The sequence below is a fragment of the Mesoplodon mirus genome, assembly GCF_964341445.2.
Source record: "Mesoplodon mirus genome assembly, chromosome: 3".
Taxonomy (NCBI): Eukaryota; Metazoa; Chordata; class Mammalia; order Artiodactyla; family Ziphiidae; genus Mesoplodon; species Mesoplodon mirus.
In genome coordinates this window covers 116,532,118-116,553,784 of record NC_138978.1, presented here as the reverse complement: position 1 = coordinate 116,553,784, position 21,667 = coordinate 116,532,118, and the positions used below count along the sequence as shown (strand labels likewise).

The window sequence follows — 21,667 nt, the reverse complement described above, 5'->3', positions numbered from 1 at the left end:
TAAATGATTCCACAAAGAAGCAAATTTCCAGAGACATAGGAATTAAACTTGGATGAGTTGATGTTGAGGAAACCAAGAGAAAAGTTTAAGGGAAAGTAATCAATACTATTAAATGCTGTGAAGAGATTAAATATGACAAGGCTTGACAAATATCTACTAAATTTAGTAGTTGTGGATGACAATTCAAACAGTACCTGGGGCCTGAACATAAAGAGTTGAAAAATGTGTTGTTTTTTTTTCTTGAGAACTTTGGCCGTGGTAGAAAGAGAAGGGATAGAAATGGGTTAGCAGTATAGGAGTGAGGGTTTCTACTATAATTATTGATTGTTGTTTTGGGTGAAGGAGGCTTGAACAGGTTTAAACAGAAATGGGCCAGAAGTGGAGAGAGCTTAATGGTAGATGCCGGGCCCACAGCTGAAGAGTCTGGTCAAAAAGCAGGCTGACAAGTTTTTACTTTTATTTTTATAACTTCTGTGCTATTAAATTTTCTCAGCATGTACAATTGATATTTTCTCTGTATTTAATAAAAAAAAAAAAACAAAGAAAGATCCTTATTTCAAAAAACAAACAATCCTTTCTTCACCCCTGGCTGCTGCCCTCTCCCCTCCTCAGTCATTCTATTCCTCTTTGTATGAATTTGTCCATATGCCACTCATACCTCTGCAATCTCCAGTCTGGCCTCCAGCCTCACTTCACATAAGCAGCATTTGTTAAGGTTGCTAATATGTTCTATGTCATTAAATCAAAAGACATTTTCAGGTCTCTCTCTCAAATTCCTGACTTTTCTATTTGCACACTGGACATCTCCACAGGTATCTCTAAAACAGAGCTCACCTTTCTTCCCTCTGCCCCCAAACACTTCTTTTCCCACTTTAAAGAGTACCTTCCACCATCCCCCATCCAAGCTCAGAAACCGAGTGACACCCTGACTCCTCCTCTCTCCATGCCCCAGGTCTCATCCATTACCAAATCCCTTCACTCCCACCCACCCCCCACGAGTCTAAAGTGTATTCCTGATTCCAATACAATTTTAATAGTCTCCATCATGATCTTTCTGAAATATCGATCAGATAATGACCCTCAGAGGACATAACAGTCCTCCTGGGCTCCCGCTGCCCAGAGTAAACCCCAGCATGTTAGTATGGGTGGTAATGATCCTTCAGGATCTTGAAGGCCTCACCTGCTTTTCCAGCCTCATCTCTCCCTACACCCCTGTCCTAACAATGCCCAAACCTCACAGAAACTGTTGGTAGTTCCCTGAATTTGAGTGACCCCCCATGCTGTCCTCTGGCATGGAGGATGACGCCTGGACACCCTGCACCTGCAATGTCCTGTCCTCTCCTACCTCATTTCTGGGCCAACTCCTATCTGCCCCTCAAGACTTAACTCAGACTTCACCTGCTCAGGGATTTAGTAACTCATACAGGGACCGTGTTACTGTTAATCTACTGTAGCTTTCCTTTCCAAGACTCTTAAGGCATTTGGGTTAGTGTCTAATCCTAAATGGTTTTATACAAAAGTAAAGGAAGTATGGCCTATAGTAATGCCATAACTACAGAAGTGGATTTGTTTCTTTATGTACATGTTGGTGCCTTAAAATTTGTATTGGGCATTTGTAAGTATTTATAAATGGTGCTTGTTATTACTCATGACATACCAAGGCGAAAATAAGCTTTGTTAAGAAGCATTCTTTACAGAATTCTGTTTATCCAGTACAACAGACCCCACTCATTACCAGAATCTTTATCTAACAGCTTGGATCAACCAATCCAGGTGTCTTTACATAACAAATCTTACAGGAGTCTTTAACTCTGAATTCAATGAAAGTAATGTTGAAAAAGACTGATTCAGCACTCTGTAATGAGAACGATATAGTAGAACCTTCTTAGGGATGCATGATAACATCCATGAAACCCTACATTTGATGATGGCACTGGAACATGTAATTTTCTCCAGGGGTTTTATCTGTAAAACAGGGATAATAATGGTTTTTTCACACAATTATCCAGATGATTAAGTAAAGAGAACTTTGAACTGGAGATAAAAAGTTGGGAGCATCAGCATATGGACGGTGTTTAAATTGAGAATTGATGAGATAACCTAAAGAGAGAGGGTTCAGAGAGAAAAATAAAAAGCCCCAGCCCTCTTTCCAAATGTTTCCCATTCATTTGTTCATTCAACAACTATTTTCTGAGTGCCCATGATCAGTCAGTTACTGTACTAGACACTAGGGATGCAGGGGTGAGCCAAAGGGACACAGAGAAAGTTTATAGTCTCCTGAGGGAGGCAGAGAAATATATATTTAACTACAAACTATAAGTGCTTTAAAGGAAAATTTCCAGCCATTATGGGAGAATTTAATGAGGACCTAATTCAGATTAAATATTGTATGTAAAGCACTTAGTATAGTGTCTGACACACAGTAAACCCTCTAGCCAAGGAAGGCCTCACTAAGAAAGTGACAATTATGCTGACAGCAAAGGATTAGTTGGAGTTGGCTATGTAGAGAATGGAGTAAAAGAGCACTGCCAGCTGAAGAACATACAAGAAGGCCCTGGGGCAGGAAAGAGCTTGGGATGTTCCCAGAGCTGAAAGGGGACCTGTATGGCTAGAGCACATGATAGTTGGGAAATGATAACACCTTCTACCTGGCTACCCAAGGTAGAAATCTCCCTTTCCCCTAAGTGATAAAAATCACTTTAAGAAACCACACAACAACTCTAGATACTACACCAAAATAGTAATGATGCAAATGAATTGTATCTGTCTGAAAATTAGCCTGCAGTCTGCTTTCCAACTTCCCCTTTCACAGTCACCCTTCTCCCACTATGTACCCTCACCTACCCAGCATCTCACTTTGGTGCACTGTCCCGGGGATAAGAAGTCAAGAATAAGTCCTCCCTGAGGAAGAGTCCTCTGATAACAAATCAGAGAGAAATTCAGCAAGAAATATTAAACGAGGCAGCATCTTATTGTCATCCAGGCTACGTATAAATGCAAGATTCCGAATTTAATTTAAAATTCAAAAGTGAAATGGTTATCAGAGGGATACATATTAACACCATTATTTGAATTGAAAAATTACAGACTTTTTCTAATAGAAAGATTGATTTCACTGACTGATTTTCCAGTGAAGATTGATTTTGCCAATTAGTTCATATGGCAAACATTTTCCAAAACTTAAATGAGCTAAATATGCAGCCATAAGATTTTGACAAAAATATATTTAAAGTACATATTCATTATACAATACACAAAAATTATAAACCTTATAACTAAGTTTATGAGAAAAAATTTAAATATCAATTTTAAGATGTATGAGAATACATAATTTTTCAAAACTATTTTCAGGTTATTCTAGCAAAAAACAAAAATGTGAAGACCACTGGCTTACAGGGTTAACTCAAGTGTCCGCTAACTGAATGGGGTATAGGAATGTGAAACAAGGAGAGGTCAAGGATGATTCCCAGATTTATAACCAGGAAATATAAATTTGAGATTAACTCACAATTCATGTATGTTTAATTTTAAAAATTCATCTATGTTCATGGTTCATTAAGGTACCTCTTAAATTTTTTCCATTATACCTCATTAATTTTTTTTTTTTTTTTGGCCGAGCCCTGTGGCTTGTAGGATCTTAGTTCCCCAACCAGGGATTGAACCTGGGGCCCCCAGCAGTGAGTGCTAAGTTCTAACCACTGGATCACCACTGGTTCCCTATTTTATTAACTTTTAGAGGAGATGGTATATTACGGTGTAGGGGTGGAAAACTTTTCCCTTCTTCCTTTCTGGCTGGTCTAATAATTAAATTGACATAAAGCAGATTAACAGAAGAAAAACAAATTTCAAGCATATTGGAGCCCCAAAGAGACTCAGGTAATTGAGGTTTATATGCCACCCTCAGCTAAGAAGGGGTAAGGGTCTGGGGCTTCAAACGGGAGGAAGGCAATTCACAGGAGAATGAGAAGAGCAAATGTTTGGTGAGCAAATGTTTGATAAACAGATGTTTGCCATACCACATAGCTAAGTCTCTCTGATAAAAAGTTATCTTTGGTATTAGCTCTTTTCCTGCTGTCAATCTAAATTCTTTTAGGCAGTTAAGGGGAAGGTAAACAGCTCTTCCAAAGTCTGTTGGGCCTTGTTTGTCATCAACTTAAAATCCACATGCCAAAGTGGTATGTTTTGGGGTCACATATTCTGCTCCCCCTCAATGGTAATACTGGAAATTTTGGAGATTTGTGAAGGTCTTGAAACTTAACTCTCAAGAATACCTAAGGTCCACTATAGCTTATATGTTCATGTTCATTCTGACTTCTGTTTTATAAAGAGGTCTAAGTTTGCAGTTTTTAAAAAAGTAATGTAAAAGTTTACCAGGGGTGGGGGGGGGGAAGTTTACCAGGAAATAAGGCACCCAGTCTAAGGTTAAAAATTAAAGGACCGACTTGTAGTCCAAGATGCAGTAACAAGGACTGGATTTACCCTCTCACCTTAAATAACAATGACCCTACCCCACTCCTCACAAAAAACACCACCACCACCAAAATATATGAAACAACAATTTTCAAGATACTGGACATCAGCCAGTGAAGGACAGTGATCCCTGACAGACTGGAAACAAATGAGGAGAGAGCCCTACGATTTAACTTAAGAGGGTTTCCAGGCTGCCACACAGGGGAGGAGAACTCAGGTGAACCTGTTGGACTCCTGAGTTGAGGAAGTGCAGCTGAGAGTATGGGGAACCCAAGGTGGCTAGTGTTTGTGGGACAGAGTGCTAGAGAGGACAGACCTGTACAGAGAAAGAACTCTGGAGATCTGCAGAGTGTATTCAGAGTATTGATTGGTGCCTTTGTGTGAGGAAACTATCCCACAGATGCTGAGGAGAGAACTATTGAAAGAATGAGAGTAAACAGTGCCCAGCACTCACAGAGGGCCAGGAAGAGAGCCTGTTCCCAACAGCTTAGACTGGAAAACATCATGTTTCATAGGGCATTGGATAGAGTATCAAAAAGGTCTTTCTTCAGTAGTGGGAAATCATTAACCCTTGACTAATGGTTCTCAGCCAGGGGTAATTTTGCTTCCCCTGCCCCCAACCAGGGGACAATGTCTGTAACATCTGGAGACATTTTTGATTTGTCAGGACTAGAGGCAAGGTGCTACTAGCATCCAGTGGGGAGGCCAAGGATGCTACTAAACATCTTGCAGTGGACAGGACAACAAAGTATTATCTAGTCCAAAATGTCAACAGTGCTGAGGTTGAGAAACCTTGCCGCAGACTCAGCGCTGCTCTGGTCCTTCCTAACAAATCTTAAAAGCAAGACTCAAAAGGATCATACTGTTTCCCAGTAAATTAACTGCATCCCAGAGCAAAGCTCAAGATTTACAGGAATACAAAACTATCTGGCACCTGACAGGGTAAAATTCACAATGTCTGGCATTCAGTTCTTCCTCTTCTAAATAAAGATCACCAGGCTTGCAGAGATGCAGGAAAATACAACCCATATTGAGGAGAAAAATCAGCCAGTCGAAACCAACCCAGAATTGACACAGACATTAGAAGTGGCATAAAATGACATTAAAACAGTTATTATACCTGTATTCTATAAGTTCAACAGGTTAAGTAGAGATATGGCAGATATAAAAAAAGACCCAAATCAAACTTTTAGAGATAAAAGTACAATGTCTTAGGTGAAAAATACACTGGATGGGATTTAACAGCAGATTACATATTTCAGAAGAAAAGATTCATTAACTTGAAGGTATAGCAATATAAACTACCCAAAATGAAACACAGAAAAGAGAATCTTTTTAATGAAACTTAAAAAGAAAGAAAAGAGCAACAGTGAGTTGTGAGACAATGTTATGTGGCCTAACATACAAGTATTTGGAGTCCCTAAAAGAAAGGGTAGAGAGGAGAGAACTGAAAATAAAGTTGAAGAAATAACAGCCAAAAATTTCCCAAATTTGATGAAAACTATTAATCCACAGATCCAAGAATCCCAATGAGCCCCAAACACAAGAAATATGAAAAAAAAAAAAACATCAAGGCACATCATAACCAAATTGTTTAAAAAAAAAAACAGTGATAAAGAGAAACTCTTAGAAGCATCCAGAGAAAAAAGACATCTCACATATAGACAAAAATAAAGATGACATCAGATCTCTCATCAGAAATAATGCAAGCGAGGGCTTCCCTGGTGGCGCAGTGGTTAAGAATCCGCCTACCAATGCAGGGGACACAGGCTCGAGCCCTGGTCCGGGAAGATCCCACATGCCACGGAGCAACTAAGCCCATAAGCCACAACCACTGAGCCTGTGCTCTAGAGCCTGTGAGCCACAAACACTGAGCCCGAGCGCCACAACTACTGAAGCCCGCACGCCTAGAGCCCGTGCTCTGCAACAAGAGAAGCCACCCAATGAGAAGCCTGCACACCGCAACGAAGAGTAGACCCCACTCGCCACAACTAGAGAAAGCCTGCGCGCAGCAACAAAGACCCAACACAGCCAAAAATAAAAATAATAAATTAGTTAATTTTTTAAAAAAGAAAGAATGCAAGCAAGAATATAGTAGAGCAGTATCTTTAAAATACTGAAAGAAAAAAAACTGTCAACATAGAATTCTATACTCAACAAAAATCTTTCAAAAGTGACAGCAAAATAAAGATATATTCAAACACATGAAAGGTGAAAGAACTCATTACCACACTACCCACTAGAAGAACCCCATACCACACACACAGACACACAATACAAGAAATAAAGGAAGTTCCCAAGCAGAAGAAAATGATACCAGATGGAAATCTGGATCTCCACAAATGAATGAAGAGCACTGGAAATTAAAACTACATGGTTAAATGAATAAGATTTTTTTCTTATTATTTAAAATTCTTTAAAAGACAAATGACTGCATAAACAAAAATAATAGCAATGTACCGTGAGGGTTTTAACATTTACAAACGTAAAATGCATGACAAAAAGAGCATAAAGGCCAGAAGAGAAGAAATTACACTACTGCAAGGTTCTTACAGTAGGAATAGCCCTGCACTATCAAAGAAAATGAATGCATGGCTAAAAGCCTTCCCACAAAGTAAACTCCATGCCCAGGTGGCTTTACTAGTGAATTATATCAAACATTTATGAAAAAAATGCCAATTCTACACAAACTCTTCCAGAAAATTAAAGAGGATAATACTTCCCAACTCACTCTATAAGGCCACCATTACTTTAATATCACAACCAGAAAAAGATATTATAAGGAAAGAAAAGTACAGACCAATATCCCTCATGTGGCTTATCCCTCATGTGGCTTATCTGGGGAAAGCAAGGTTAGTTTTACATTCAAAGTCAATCAGAGTAATTCACAATATTAAACAAATTTAAAAAGAAAAACGACATGATCATCTTAATAGATGCAGAAAAAGCATTTGATTAAATCCAACGTCCACTCCTAATAAAAACTCTCAGCAAATGAGGAATAGGAAGGATTTCTCCATGTGTTAATAAGCATCTATCAATACAACAAACGTACAACTAACATCATACTTAATGGTGAAAGACTGAATACTTTCCCCCTGAGATCAGCAACAAGGCAAGCATATCTGCTTTCATCACTACTATTCAACACTGTATGTGAGGTTCTAGCCAGTGCAATAGGCAAAAAAAAAGGTGTCCAGAGAGTAAAGTAAGAAGTAAAACTCAGATAACATGATCATCTATGTAGAAAATCTAAGGAATCTATTAAAAAGTTGCAGATAAAATGTTTGTCTATGTAGAAAATCTAAGAAATCTAATCAAAACTTACTAGAACTATCTGCATGCCTAGAGCCCATGCTCTGCAACAAGAAGCCCGTGCACCAAAAAGAAGAGTAGCCCCCGCTCACCGCAACCAGAGAAAAGCCCCCACACAGCAACAAAGACCCAGCGCAGCCAAAAATAAAATAAATTTATATAAAAAAATTTAAAAAAACAAAACTTTCTAGACCTAAATGAGTTTAGCAAGTTTACAGACATAAGATCACTATATTAAAAAGTAATTGTATTTCCATATATGAGCAATAAACAATCAGGGATTGAAATTTTAAATGTTATTTACAATAGCATCAATACATATGAAATACCTAAAGATAAATATTACAAAAGATGTACAAGACCTGTATTATAAATTATAGCTGAAGGAAATCACAAAAGATTAAATAAATGGAGATACACAACCTGCTCATGAGAAGTTTTGTTGATGAGTATAACTTGCTTATGAGAACACTCAATATGCTAAGATGTCAATTCAAAACCCCAACACGTTTTTTGTAGGTACTGACAAACTTATTTTAAAATTCATATGGTGGGCTTCCCTGGTGGCACAGTGGTTAGGAATCTGCATGTCAATGCAGGGAACACGGGTTTGACTCCTGGTCTGGGAGGATACCACATTCCGCAAAGCAACTAAGCCCATGTGTCACAATTGCTGAGCCTCTGCTCTAGAGCCCGTGAGCCACAACAACTGAAGCCAGTGAGCCACACCTACTGAAGCCCACGCACCTGGAGCCCGTGCTCCACAACAAGAGAAGTCACCACAGTGAGAAGCCCGCATGCAGCAACGAAGACCCAATGCAGACAAAAATAAACAAATAATTTTTTTAAAAATTCATATGGAACTGCAAAATATCTAGAATAGCCAAAACAACTTTGAAAAAGAAGAACAAAGTTGAAAATTATTTCAAGACTAGACACAAAGCCACAAGAATCAAGATGGTATGGTATTGGCGGGACTTCCCTGGTGGCGCAGTGGTTAAGAATCCGCCTGCCAATGCAGGAGACACAGGTTTGAGTCCTGGTCTGGGAAGATCCCACATGCCATGGAGCAACTAAGCCCACGAGCCACAACTACTGAGCCCACATGCTGCAACTACTGAAGCCCACGTGCCTAGAACCTGTGCTCTGTAACAAGAGAAGCCACCACAATGAGAAGCCCGTGCACCACAACGAAGAGTAGCCCCTGCTCGACGCAACTAAAGAAAGCCCATGTGCGGGAACGAAGACCTAATGCAGTCAAAAATAAATAAATAAATAAATAAATAAATAAATAATTTTTAAAACCTACAAACAAGAAATGCTGGAGAGGGTGTGGAGAAAAGGGAACCCTCTTGCACTGTTGGTGGGAATGTAAATTGATACAGCCACTATGGAGAACAATACGGAGGCTCCTTAAAAACTAAAAATAGAATTACCATACGACCCAGCAATCCCGCTACTGGGCACACAGCCTGAGAAAACCATAACTTAAAAAGAGTCATGGGGCTTCCCTGGTGGCGCAGTGGTTGAGAGTCCGCCTGCTGATGCAGGGGACACGGGTTCGTGCCCCGGTCTGGGAAGATCCCACGTGCCGTGGAGCAGCTGGGCCCGTGAGCCATGGCCACTGGGCCTGCGCGTCTGGAGCCTGTGCTCCGCAACGGGAGAGGTCACAACAGTGAGAGGCCCATGTACCGCAAAAAAAAAAAAAAAAAAAGAGTCATGTACCACAATGTTCACTGCAGTACTATTTACAATAGCCAGGACATGGAAGCAACCTAAGTGTCCATCAACAGATGAATGGATAAAGAAGATGTAGCACATATATACAATGGAATATTACTCAGCCATAAAAAGAAATGAAATCGAGTTATTTGTAGTGAGGTGGATGGACCTAGAGTCTGTCATACAGAGTGCAGTTAAGTCAGAAAGAGAAAAACAAATACCGTATGCTAACACATATATATGGAATCTAAAAAATATATATATGGTTCTGAAGAACCTAGGAGCAGGACAGGAATAAAGACGCAGACGTAGAGAATGGACTTGAGGACACGGAGAGGGGGAAGGGTAAGCTGGGACGAAGTAAGAGAGTGGCATGGACATATATACACTACCAAATGTAAAATAGCTAGCTAGTGGGAAGCAGCCACATAGCACAGGGAGATCAGCTCGGTGCTTTGTGACCACCTAGAAGGGTGGGACAGGGAGGGTGGGAGGGAAATGCAAGAGGGAGGGGATATGGGGATATATGTATATTTATAGCTGATTCACTTTGTTATAAAGCAGAAACTAACACAACATTGTAAAGCAATCATACTCCAATAAAGATGATAAAAAAGAGTATATACTATATGATTCTATTTAAAACGTGAGAAATTGTAAACTATAAGTGACAGAAAGCAGAACAGGGACTTCTCTGGTGGCACAGTGGTTAAGAATCTGCCTGCCAATATAGGGGACACGGGTTTGAGCCCTGGTCTGGGAAGATCCCACATGCCTCAAAGCAACTAAGCCCGTGCGCCACAACTACTGAGCCTGTGCTCTAGAGCCCGCAAGCCACAACTACGGAGACCGCATGCCACAACTGCTGAAGCCCGCCCGCCTAGAGCCCACGGTCTGCAACAAGAGAAGCCACCGCAATGAAAGCCTGCGCACCACAACGAAGAGTAGCCCCTGCTCACGGCAACTAGAGAAAGCCCGCGCACAGCAACGAAGACCCAACGCAGCCAAAAACAAATAAAATAAAATAAATAAATTTATTTTAAAAAAAAGAAAGAAAGCAGACCAGTGTTTGCCTTGAGGGTAGGAGGCATGAGGAAACTTTTGGGTGACAGGCTCATTATCTTGATTGTAGTGATGTTTTCATAGGTGTCTACATGTAGCAAAATTTACCAACTTGTACACTTTAAATACATGTAGTTTATTATATGTCCCCATTAAACCTCTATAAAGCTGTTCACAGTATTAAAGGAGAATGGTGAAAACACAAGTTTCACACAGTGGGCTTATTTCATTAAAGCATAGTTTTATCAAAAACAAGGATGAAAATTTATTCTTTGCGTGAGCCACACAAACATCCAAGAAAAACTTCCATTTCCAAGACTATCAATCCTATTCCTAGACTGTCATCTGCCCCATCTCCCTCCAAACTCGGCCAGACATTTCATGTGTTGTCAACATGAATACATCAGATAAATACCTGGTGAGGAAGCCAGGTCAGAGTGTGGGTGACTGATCCAAATGCACTGCCACTACCTGACAAATTTGAAAGTTATACTGAGTGTAATTGACCTAGAAGAGCTGTTGGTACATTTACAATCTTAGCAGGGCTGGAGTCTATTTATGGGTTTTGATGGACTCTAACTACATTGTAATTTGTACATATATACAATTTTAAGTTATCTGTATAACCTATCTTCTTATTCACTAACAGAAGTCATCTTGATTTATGGGTTTGTTTTATAATGTGCCTCTATCTGCATGCACCACATGGAAAGACAATAAACACAAAAAATACTTCGGGCTCTTGCTACTAAACAAGTATTGAAGCAATGTGTGTGAGCTATTAAAAGAAGTACTACAATTAACAAGACAACTTGGCACCGTCCACGCCCTCAGGAAACTGGAATACTATATTGAAAAGGAGACAACTTCTCTTAGAGATAGAGGGTACGGTACATGTGTTGGGGGAAGGGGGGCCATGAGACAGCCTCCTAAAATTACAGAATATCAACAGCCACCCCTTATGCCGAATCATCTTCAGTTTGAGTCGCTTTTACACGCCTTAACTCTCAAATTCCCTCTATCTCAGAATGCTATACCTTTACTCCCAGTTAATATGGTGGGTTTAAAATACACTGGGCATTCTTTCCTACTGACAAACTGATGGAGAAGTTCATGTAATCAAGGAAAATATCTGATACTAATTGCTCACAAAAAAAAAAGTAGAAGGGGACTCTCTGAACTTAGACCCAAGCCCAAAGCCAAGTTTATTTATCTCTGATAAATCTCTCCTGATAATAATCCCTCCAGTCCCACCTTTACTATGTGAGTAGTTACACAGCTGTGTTGGTGGGAAAATACTGTGCAATGATGTGCTGGGGGTAAGCAATTCTAGTAACCCGTTATTCTAGTAACCATTAAGAGTCTTAAAACTTCACCTCGGGATGGACTAAGACTGTGGTATACTGGTAAATATTTAATAAGGTAAGAAAGGAAGGCCCTCATTTGCAGTATCTAAGTGAATACTCCCAGTCAGTCAATTTTAAGCTACCACTGTGATGTGACTAAATGCGATGTTGGGAAGATGTGTGCCTAGTATTCCCCCCATACAAATGAGATAAAGATAAATAACCTCAAGAGCACATACAATAGTAAAATGTAGTAAAAATAATTAGGTAGTTACAGTTTTTAGTATCTAATACTGTCACCGGCCAAGCCCATTAACAATTCCTGGGAAATAAAAATAGAATCTGGGTAATAAGACAGAGTTTAACCTTTTTCTTTTTCTTTGTGCTTAGTCTAGTTTCACTTGCTCACGGGGTGTTGCATGCAGAGATCTTACACCAGGCCCTTCAGACCAGAGTTCCTAGTGTGAAAAGGCTGGGCCTGTCACCTCAGCTCTGGGCCCCTGTCCAGAAGTGCTGCACAGGCCCCTGCAATCCAAGATGGCTGGAGCAGGCCCAGTGCAGATGTACTGCACCCACACCTCCCACACACTGCTTTCTGAAGCCTTGAGCAGCAAACGTGTGTGTGGGGGGGTGCCTGCGCAGACCTGCCCCCTCCCTGCTGACAAGAGCCCTATAAAGCAACCCCAGCCAAACGCCTTTGGGGAAGAGCACGTACTCGAGAGCTTGAACTCCCACCTCTTCATTCTTTGACTTCCTTTGCGTCCGAACCAAACTCGGTCTCCTTACTGGCTCCAAAATACCGGTCAGAAGGACACTTGCTGGGGACTGACTGGGGAGTGTCATTACAATACCTTCATGTTTTTAATATTACTTAATTGTAAGTTTATATAATTTAAATTTTAATAATGGCAGTGTTTAAGGATTGGCTAGCCGAATACTTACAATTTTAACGAGACTGTTCAAGTCACCTTCAACACACCACTGGCCTGGGGGTACTTTCTTTCTGAGGTGAATACAAGATAACTTCAAGTAACTTCTGACTTCGGTGACTCCTACTGAAAGAGAAGGTCCTGGCAACAAGTAAAACTTGACATATTCTTTTTAATACAACAATGAAGAAACAAGAGCCCAGGTACAATTAAAGAGCGTACAAGGTGTTAGGTGGTGGAGTGGGACTTGGAGCTCAGATATGTCTGCAAAGCTAAGAGATGAATACATCCGTCAGGTGTTGCTACGACTTCTAGTTGAAAAAGCCAGACTCGAGGACTTTTAGCTCTGCCCGGAGCCTTAAGGGTGTGTGTGGAGGGGCGGCGCAAGAGGTAGAGAACGTAGCTTTGTAAGCGTATGTCCTCTGCACCCAGAAGTCTCTCTACAGATCAATCCCAACCATGGATTTGTCCATGGCCTCCAAGAAAATATTATATTCCTACAATCCGCTGTGGGCGCTCCTACCCACCTGACAGCTTAAGTCTTCTGCGGGAGGTAGAACTACTAGGGAACAGAGAACACAGAATTCGGTCGGCCGGCGCGAGACGGGAAAAAAGCCAGCGAATCCTCATTAGTAGCGCGTGGCCGCCTGGGATGAGGGGCTGAGGGCCGTGAGCTGTAGCCGCGGAGCCGCCCTCCCAGGCCCCCTCGTCCTCCCCAGGCCGCCGAGCCGCCGGCGCCGCGCGCGCCTCTACAGCCGCCCTCTCGAGGCTTGACATTTGCTCCGGAAGTGGCTCCGGCGCCCGAGGAGGGCCTAGCATTTTACCGGACGAAAAGACCGACGCCCGCGCTACCTTCACGCCCCGCCCTCCGCTCCCCTGAGTTAAAGAGGAAGGGCGGGCCGTTGGGTGGCTGGTTGGGTGAGTTGGTCTCTGCCGCGGCCGCGAGCCAGCCGCCGCGCTTCCGGCGGTCGGAGCCCCGCGCACGCTCGGAGCCATGCTGAGGAGCTGCACCGCGGCACTGCGCAAGCTCCGGGCCCTGCGCGGCAGGCGGGAAGGCGCGTCCCCCGCAGCGAGGGACCCGGTACTCGCGCGGGTAAGTCCCAGGCGCTGGGCGGCGGAAGTGGGCAGAGGGGTGGGACTTTCCGTCAGGAACAACCATGTGATATGGATATGTTCAGCTGTTTATCCATTTCCTCAGCCAGCTGACCTCAGAATAAAAGCTAACATCAACTCCAAGAGGCATCAGTGTTAACGGGGTCACCGGATCTTTCGGTTCTGAGATTCAAGCCGTAAGAAACTGCACAGGAGGGTGACGCCGTTTGTTGGTTTTTTTTTTAACATCTTTATTGGAGTATAATTGCTTTACAATGGTGTGTTAGTTTCTGCTGTATAACAGAGTGAATCAGCTATACGTATACATACATCCCCATATCTCCTCCCTCTTTAGCCTCCCTCCCACCCCCCCTCTAGGTGGGGTGACCCGTTTTGAAGCAGTGTGCAGGATGCTTGAGTCATGTTAGCAGGTCAAGGAATACAGCTGCTACTAATATTAATAAAGAAAGGTTGTGCCTTAAGCAAGGTCACATAGAAAACACGTGGTACAGTTGGAATCTGAACCTAAGCAGTCTGCCTCCTAACCATTACATTATACCTTCAGGAGAAGGGCACGTCTCTAACAAGGGTTTAATCCTAGTTCTCTACTACTAGTTTATCTACTACTTTACTTATCTACTAGAAAAACTGTTAAGATATTCTGTCTTACCATTTTTCAGTCAGCAATTAATACATATATTTGCCGCCTCTCACCAGCTATATCCAAGGAATATCTAAAGATAATAGTTTATAGGGATATTGGCTTAATTCTAGATAATTCAATTAAGTAGTACTGCTTAAATTGTCTTCTCTGAAGGAGATCCATTCAATGAAAATAATCATTTTGGACTCGGACACACACAAGTGGATCCCATATAATGATAGTTAAAACCATTTTAACATCTCTGAGGTTAAATGTTAAGTTCAAGAATTTTTTTTTTTTAAATACTGATTTATTTTATTTTTGGCTGCATCAGGTCTTAGTTGCCGCACGCGGGATCTTTGTTGAGGCTTAGTTGTGGCATGAGGGATCTTTCGCTGTGGTGCACAGGCTTAGTTGCCCCACCACATGTGGGAGCTTAGTTCCCCAAGACCAGGGATCCAACCCGTGTTCCCTGCATTGGAAGGCAGATTCTTAACCACTGGACCATCAGGGAAGTCCCAAGTTCAAGAATGTTAAAACAATTTCTATACAGTCCTTATTATTAAGCAGTCTGCTTGAATGAATAATGAAATAATGTTCACTTTGGGAGAGTCAAGGTAACTAATAATAATTTATAATGAAATCAGCTTCCTTGATTGTTTTAATATTAGAAATAATAAAGACAACCAACTTATATTAAAATAAGTAATAGTAAATGGTTAAAAATTTTTAAGGTGAAGTTTTTAGCAAAAAGAAAGGAGAGGCTGGCACTTCTAATAGAAACATTTAATAAATATTGTAATGGGATTCTAATGGTGTTAGCTTTAGGGAATAAGTAATAATTGATGGAATGAGGATGTTTTTATTGGCAGTTATTTAAATTTTTCCACTTGAAGTCTAAACACTTATGGTTGAATATACAAAAGAGCATTAAGTATGGGCCATTTATAAGAACAAAGACGTCAAAAGAGAATTCTAAAGTTACAGTCTCACTTCCAGGCTCGTGCAGAATATACTTCTCTTTTCAACTTCGGGTTAAAATAACTACAAGACTGTGGTTGGGAACCTCCAGATAGGGCTATCCGGTAGTCATGTTTCTTCCTTCTGGGCCTTGTGTCTTCTACCAGTTCTTCTCAATCCTTTGGAGACAGGAGATGATACCTCATTCCACTTATCACTATTTTAAGGCATTCAGGATTGTCTTGAATAAGTGGTTCAGTTTCTACTGTCTTACTTAAGAAATTCTTCGATATAAGAGGAAACCTGACTTTAGCAAGGATGTCAACCATAAATGGCTGGAGAGTAGGTTCATCATATTTCAACCACCTGACCGTAGCGTCGTAAACCTGATCCTCTGCTCTCACAGTTAGAGTGTCCTGGTTGAGGAGATGTGTAACTCACCTGGCATCAAGTTGTAGAAATTCATCAGTTTTATAAAATTCAGTAAAATGCTGATGAATAAAGTCATCTGCAGTTGCATTCAATTTAGGACAGTCTAGACACTCTGCTAGCCCATTTATATCAAGACAGTTGGAAGCATCAACTTGTTCTTTGAAAAAATCAACACACATTTCTTCACAGGTTCAATCTGGTACTGGTTTGTTCCATCTAACAAAGACTGAACATTGTTGCTATTCACAGAAATTCTAATGCTATAAGCGAATTCGACAAGTTATTTAATAATGTCAGGTTCAGGGCTTCCCTGGTGGCGCAGTGGTTGAGAGTCCGCCTGCCGATGTAGGGGACGGGTTAGTGCCCCGCTCCGGGAGGATCCCACATGCCGTGGAGCGGCTGGGCCCGTGAGTCCATGGCCACTGAGCCTGCACGCCCGGAGCCTGTGCTTCACGACGGGAGAGGCCACAACAGTGAGAGGCCCGCGTACCGCAAAAAAAATAAAAATAAAAAAATAATGTCAGGTTCAGCATCTTTGAGTTCTACTTCAAAGGACTTTGATTCAAGCATGTTAGTTGTGAACATTAAGTTTAAAAATAACTGGCTGCAGCAAGGACAACAGAGTGAACAGCTGTCTTTTGTTCCTGGACCATAAGGATCACATCACACAGTGTTTTCTTTGGATTTATGTAGCTTGTCAACAAGGTTCTGCAGTCAGTCCCTCCCAGTGTGATTTCAAGTTGACCCTGGGTATAAATCCCTGGGTAGACTGTAGATTCAACTATAGTTGAGTGGTGGATTTAAATCACTGTTTCCGCATGTTATTCATGACGCCCATGAAGCTTGCCAATTTAGCTTCCTCTCGAGCAGCAAGTTTCTTCTCGGTCTTCTTGCCGCTCTTCTCCACCCCGGAGGCTGCCATCCTCAGTCAGCACGGTTCACGCCTGAACCGCCGTTCCAGGCGAAGGGTTGCAGGCTCCCGGTACTCTGGGGCTTCTGTTTAACAAACACCTTGACCGGGATCGGTGGCTGCAGCGCCCTGCTCCCGAACCAGCGAGCCAGCGGCGGACCACAGCGGTAGGACAAGGCCCTGTGGCCCCCTCAAGCTCGCCAGGAAGCGACGACGCGGGCTCTGCTGCGTCTCCCTTAGAACCGAAGCCCAGAGAAGGAGCCTGTGCCAGCTTACTTTTAAAGAATAATGAGTGCAGATCGGTTATTAATCCTGTACCATGGTGCACTTTGGAAAATAAAATGCCCTGTGCTAATCTCATAACAAAGATAAGTTTCTTTAATCTGTTGGTGTCTTGTAATCTATGTTGAGAATATTTATATTAACAGTATTTACGGGCTTTATAACAGTATTTACAGGGCTTACAAATCATGCTTCTTTTGGTTCAGTAACTTAATCTTAAAAAGAGACACATTAAAAAGTTGTAACTTGGGCTTCCCTGGTGGCGCAGTGGTTGAGAGTCCGCCTGCAGATGCAGGGGACACGGGTTCGTGCCCCGGTCCTGTAAGATCCCACATGCCGCAGAGCGGCTGGGCCCATGAGCCATGGCCGCTGAGCCTGCGCGTCCGGAGCCTGTGCTCGGCGACGGGAGAGGCCACAACAGTGAGAGGCCCGTGTACCGCAAAAAAAATAATAAATAAAATAAAAGTTGTAACTTAAGCCCCACTTGAAAAATACATAATCAAATATCTAGCAAGACCTTTCCTCTATTTAGGGCAACAAAAAAATAGTGATTATCCCTCACCTTTATCCCTCATGCACAGAGTCTATGCTGTGAATTTACAGGTGCCTTAATTCAAGTATCTCTTAAATCTCGTCTCCTTGGACTGAAACTTCCATTATTTTCATTTCTCACAACATCATAGTGTTCATCTGTGGTCCCAAACTCAACATGCCCCAAACTAAAATTAATGGTTTCACTCCTACTTTCCGCCTCCTGACATGTACATAAACACTAACGAAAACCTCCTCTTTCTTTTCCTTCTATCCGCTCCAACCTTCAAACCACAAGTCAGGAATCATCCAAAACTCTTCTAAATTCTCTTCCCCCCTTGCGCCTCCCTCCCACCCTCCCTACCCACCCCAATCATGTAGTTTTTAAAGTACATAAATTCTGGAAGTAACCTAACACACACAATTAGTCATAAATTAATATGTATTGACTAATACCTGTCAATTAAGAGGTAGAATAGGATGTGTAAGCTTTGGAGTTGTGAATTTGGGCTTACCACATCCATAGGTCTCATCTTAAATAGGGAACTCTAGGTTTGATCAGTTCTAGCATCCTTTCATGGACCAGTGCAACAGAGATAATAAAGGCTTTTAGGAATTAGAATGACTCCCTTGACCCTGGGCTCTCCTACCTGATTGTAACTTTGAAAGTCTGGGGGATTCAGCTAAATGCAACAATCATTTCCCCCCCCCCTTTTTTGGCACTGCATGGCATGTGGGATCATAGTTCCCTGACCAGGGATCAAACCCACGCCACAATCCTTGGTCCCAATATCCTAAATATCTCTTAAATCTTTTTCATTCCTCTCTACCTAGTTTACCTTCTGACCACATTTCTCCTGGACCTTTACAACAGTCTTTTAACTGGCTTCCTTAACATTGCCTCTCACCTTACAATTCATCCTTTACATCAGAGGGAGCTTTCTAAAACCTAAGTTCATGTTACTGCTTTGCTTAAAACTCCTTAAGCCTCCCCATAATGGAAAAAGTACTTTGCCACTCAAGTACCACCTTCGTCTTCTTTAAAGACTCCTTTCTTTAATTAGCCTCATCCTAAGCAATAACATTTATGAAATCCCAAGTGTGATGTGCTATTTATGTCCTTTTATTGATATGATATTCATTTTAAAATACATATATCATCGTCCTTGTGCCAGCTAAAATCATCTTTCCTATTGGCCTTTGGAAACATTAACCCAGAAGATGAAATCTAAGCCTTCGTTAAAGCCAAAGAGCCACTGTAGTGTCATCCCTCTTCTGCTTTGCCATCCCTATCTTGCTGCTGTTCTCTTTGCACCTTTCATCTATGAAGACTGAAATCCTAGCAGTTCCCCATCTCTCTGTGCCTTTGCTTGGAGCAGCCCTCCTATTCTTTCCTTAGTGAACTTTTCATACTTTAGAAATCACTGTATCAGTCCTCATCTTTCTGAAGTTTTCCCTGAAAGTCACTCCTTCTGTGTCTGTATCTATTTCTTTTGTAACATTTTTCACACTCGAGGCAGCAATCACTTGAGGACAGGGCCTAAGTCTTCTGTCTTTGTATTACGTGTTCCTGGCACAGAACCAGAGCATATAGTAGGGCTCAGAAAAGTTCATTGCGGGACTTCCCTGGTAGTCCAGTGGTTAAAGCTCTGCACTTCCACTGCAGGGGGCGTGGGTTTGATCCCTGGTCAGGGAACTAAGATCCCACATGCCATGCAGTGCCAAAAAAGGGTGGGGGGAAAGATTGTTGCATTTAGCTGAATTCCCCCAGACTTTCAAAGTTACAATCAGGTAGGAGAGCCCAGGGTCAAGGGAGTCATTCTAATTCCTAAAAGCCTTTATTATCTCTGTTGCACTGGTCCATGAAAGGATGCTAGAACTGATCAAACCTAGAGTTCCCTATTTAAGATGAGACCTATGGATGCGGTAAGCCCAAATTCACAACTCCAAAGCTTACACATCCTATTCTACCTCTTAATTGACAGGTATTAGTCAATACATATTAATTTATGACTAATTGTGTGTGTTAGGTTACTTCCAGAATTTATGTACTTTAAAAACTACATGATTGGGGTGGGTAGGGAGGGTGGGAGGGAGGCGCAAGAGGGAGGGGATATGGGGATATATGTATACATATAACTAATTCACTTTGTTTTACAGCAGAAACTAACACAACACTGTAAAGCAATTATACTCCAATAAAGATGTTAAAAAAAAAGCCATCAGTGCATACTGGAATTTGATTGGAAGAATAGGCACATGAGTAATAGCTTTGAAAAATAAATTAAATAAAAAGAGAGAAAAAAAAACTATATGATTGGGACCGGATTCTAAGGAAATAATCCAAAGTAGAGATAAAACTATATTCACAGTGTTCCAATGATCCTTTTCATTTAAAGCAGCAAAAGATTGGAAACAATTTACATGTACAATTTAAATGATTAAGTAAATTATAGTGTATCATTTTAAAGGACTGTTTTTCTGCTGTTGAAAATGGTGATGACTGAGATTAAGGGCATGAGAAAGTGAACACTAAAGAGTTTTAAGTGATGAAGCAAAAGAAAAATTATATTTCTTACTGAGATTACAAGTATATTAAGAAAAAAGCTATAGTTAAAAAAACTTGGAGGAGGGATTTCTGTGGTGGTCCAGTGGTTAAGACTCCAAGCTCTCAATGCTGGGGGCCTGAGTTCAATCCCTGGTCGGGGAACTAGATCCCACATGCTGCAACTAAGATCCCACATACTGCAACTAAAAGATCCCTCATGCTGCAACCCCACATGCCTCAACTGAAGATCCTGCACGTGGCAACAAAGATCCCACATGCTGCAACTAAGACCCAGCACGGCCGAATAAATAAATAAATATTTAAAAAAATAACTTGGAGGAAATATGTCAAAATTTTGCCATTAGTTATATTAAGATGGAGAGATAATAAGTGGGTTAAAAATTTTTTTCTTTTCTTTCCTTCCCAGATTTTCTGAGCTGAAAGTCTGAAGGGATAAGCCAATCCAAAACCATAGGAAAAATCAAAGGTACAAATACTGAGCTAGGGAGTGGAGTGGTCTCAACCCAACTCATGTTTCCCCTCACGGATTCAAGACTTCCTTTTGTTAGCCAGGATGTTTTTAGTTCCGTAGAGTTCTTGGGACAGGCTCCCTAAATTCTTACCATCAGGCCAGGATCAGAGCCAGCCCAGAGGTCAGCAGAAGGCTGGTTGGCTGCTTCTTCCATCACAATAACAGCACCTCCCTGTACCCTGGGGTGTAGTCCAAGTGTTGTAGGTACATTGAATCTGAATGAATTGATAAGGGTGCCTGAAAGTAGAATGCCACAGAGTTGATAGCTTCTGTGATCTTAATGTTCCAGGATTTCTGCAGAAGTCAAAATAACTGATTTTCCTTTCTGGTGCCGATGGGCATTTGCTTTGTCCAGCTCTTCTGTAGATGACACTTTGTCCCCCAAGTCCTCCGGGGCCCATGTACCTTCCCACCTGCTGTGTGGGCACTGGAGTGGTAGCAGTGCTAAGTGCTACAGAGAAATAGCACTGGTGGAAGCTGTGATTATTATGACACCAAGAACTTTTCCCCTCCAACCCCCTCCTCCTCTTTCTTTGTATTCTCTTTCTTGGCATCTGGCTCTGTCACCTACTCCGTTGAAGAGTTCAGAAACCTGAGATTGGCTCTTGTATTTTTCCTTTTCCCTCACTCTCCTTATCCAAATAGTCACCAAGTTCTGCTTCATGCATTCATAATTTTTCACCTGAGTTATTCCAGTAGCCTCTAGACAAGGCCCTCTGATTCCAATCTTGAAATCACTCCCACTATCTTTTGTATTATGGCCAAATCTGATCTTGTCACTCCCCTATTTAAAATCCCTCCGAGAGCACTGCAGATGCAATTCAAACCGGTTAACTTAGTGTGGAAGCTTCTCACAGTCAGGCCCTTGCCTACGTCTCTGCAGCCATCTGCTC

General features: G+C 41.7%; 2 protein-coding genes and 1 pseudogene across 3 annotated transcripts in view; 1 reads left to right on the top strand and 2 right to left on the bottom strand.

Moving 5' to 3' along the window:
* Positions 1 to 440: 440 nt before the first annotated feature.
* LOC309799709 (uncharacterized protein) lies at positions 441 to 13,840 on the bottom strand (the record flags this gene model as incomplete). Its single annotated transcript, XM_082613174.1, has 4 exons — positions 441 to 1,965; positions 2,845 to 2,914; positions 12,858 to 12,970; positions 13,372 to 13,840. The coding sequence occupies 3 exons, from the start codon at positions 13,838 to 13,840 to the stop codon at positions 2,885 to 2,887; spliced, it is 612 nt and encodes a 203-aa protein (XP_082469300.1). The 3' UTR covers positions 441 to 1,965; positions 2,845 to 2,884.
* THEM4 (thioesterase superfamily member 4) overlaps positions 13,838 to 21,667 on the top strand; it is a 45,887-nt gene continuing 38,057 nt past the window's right edge. The window contains 1 exon segment of the mRNA XM_082613175.1: positions 13,838 to 13,937. Within this exon segment, the coding sequence (XP_082469301.1) occupies positions 13,839 to 13,937 (99 nt within the window). The 5' untranslated portion in view covers position 13,838.
* LOC309800846 (kelch-like protein 7) lies at positions 15,569 to 16,893 on the bottom strand (annotated as a pseudogene). Its single transcript has 3 exons — positions 16,781 to 16,893; positions 16,462 to 16,679; positions 15,569 to 16,252 (listed from the first exon to the last, which is right to left on the bottom strand). The product of its transcript is annotated as a kelch-like protein 7 (transcript).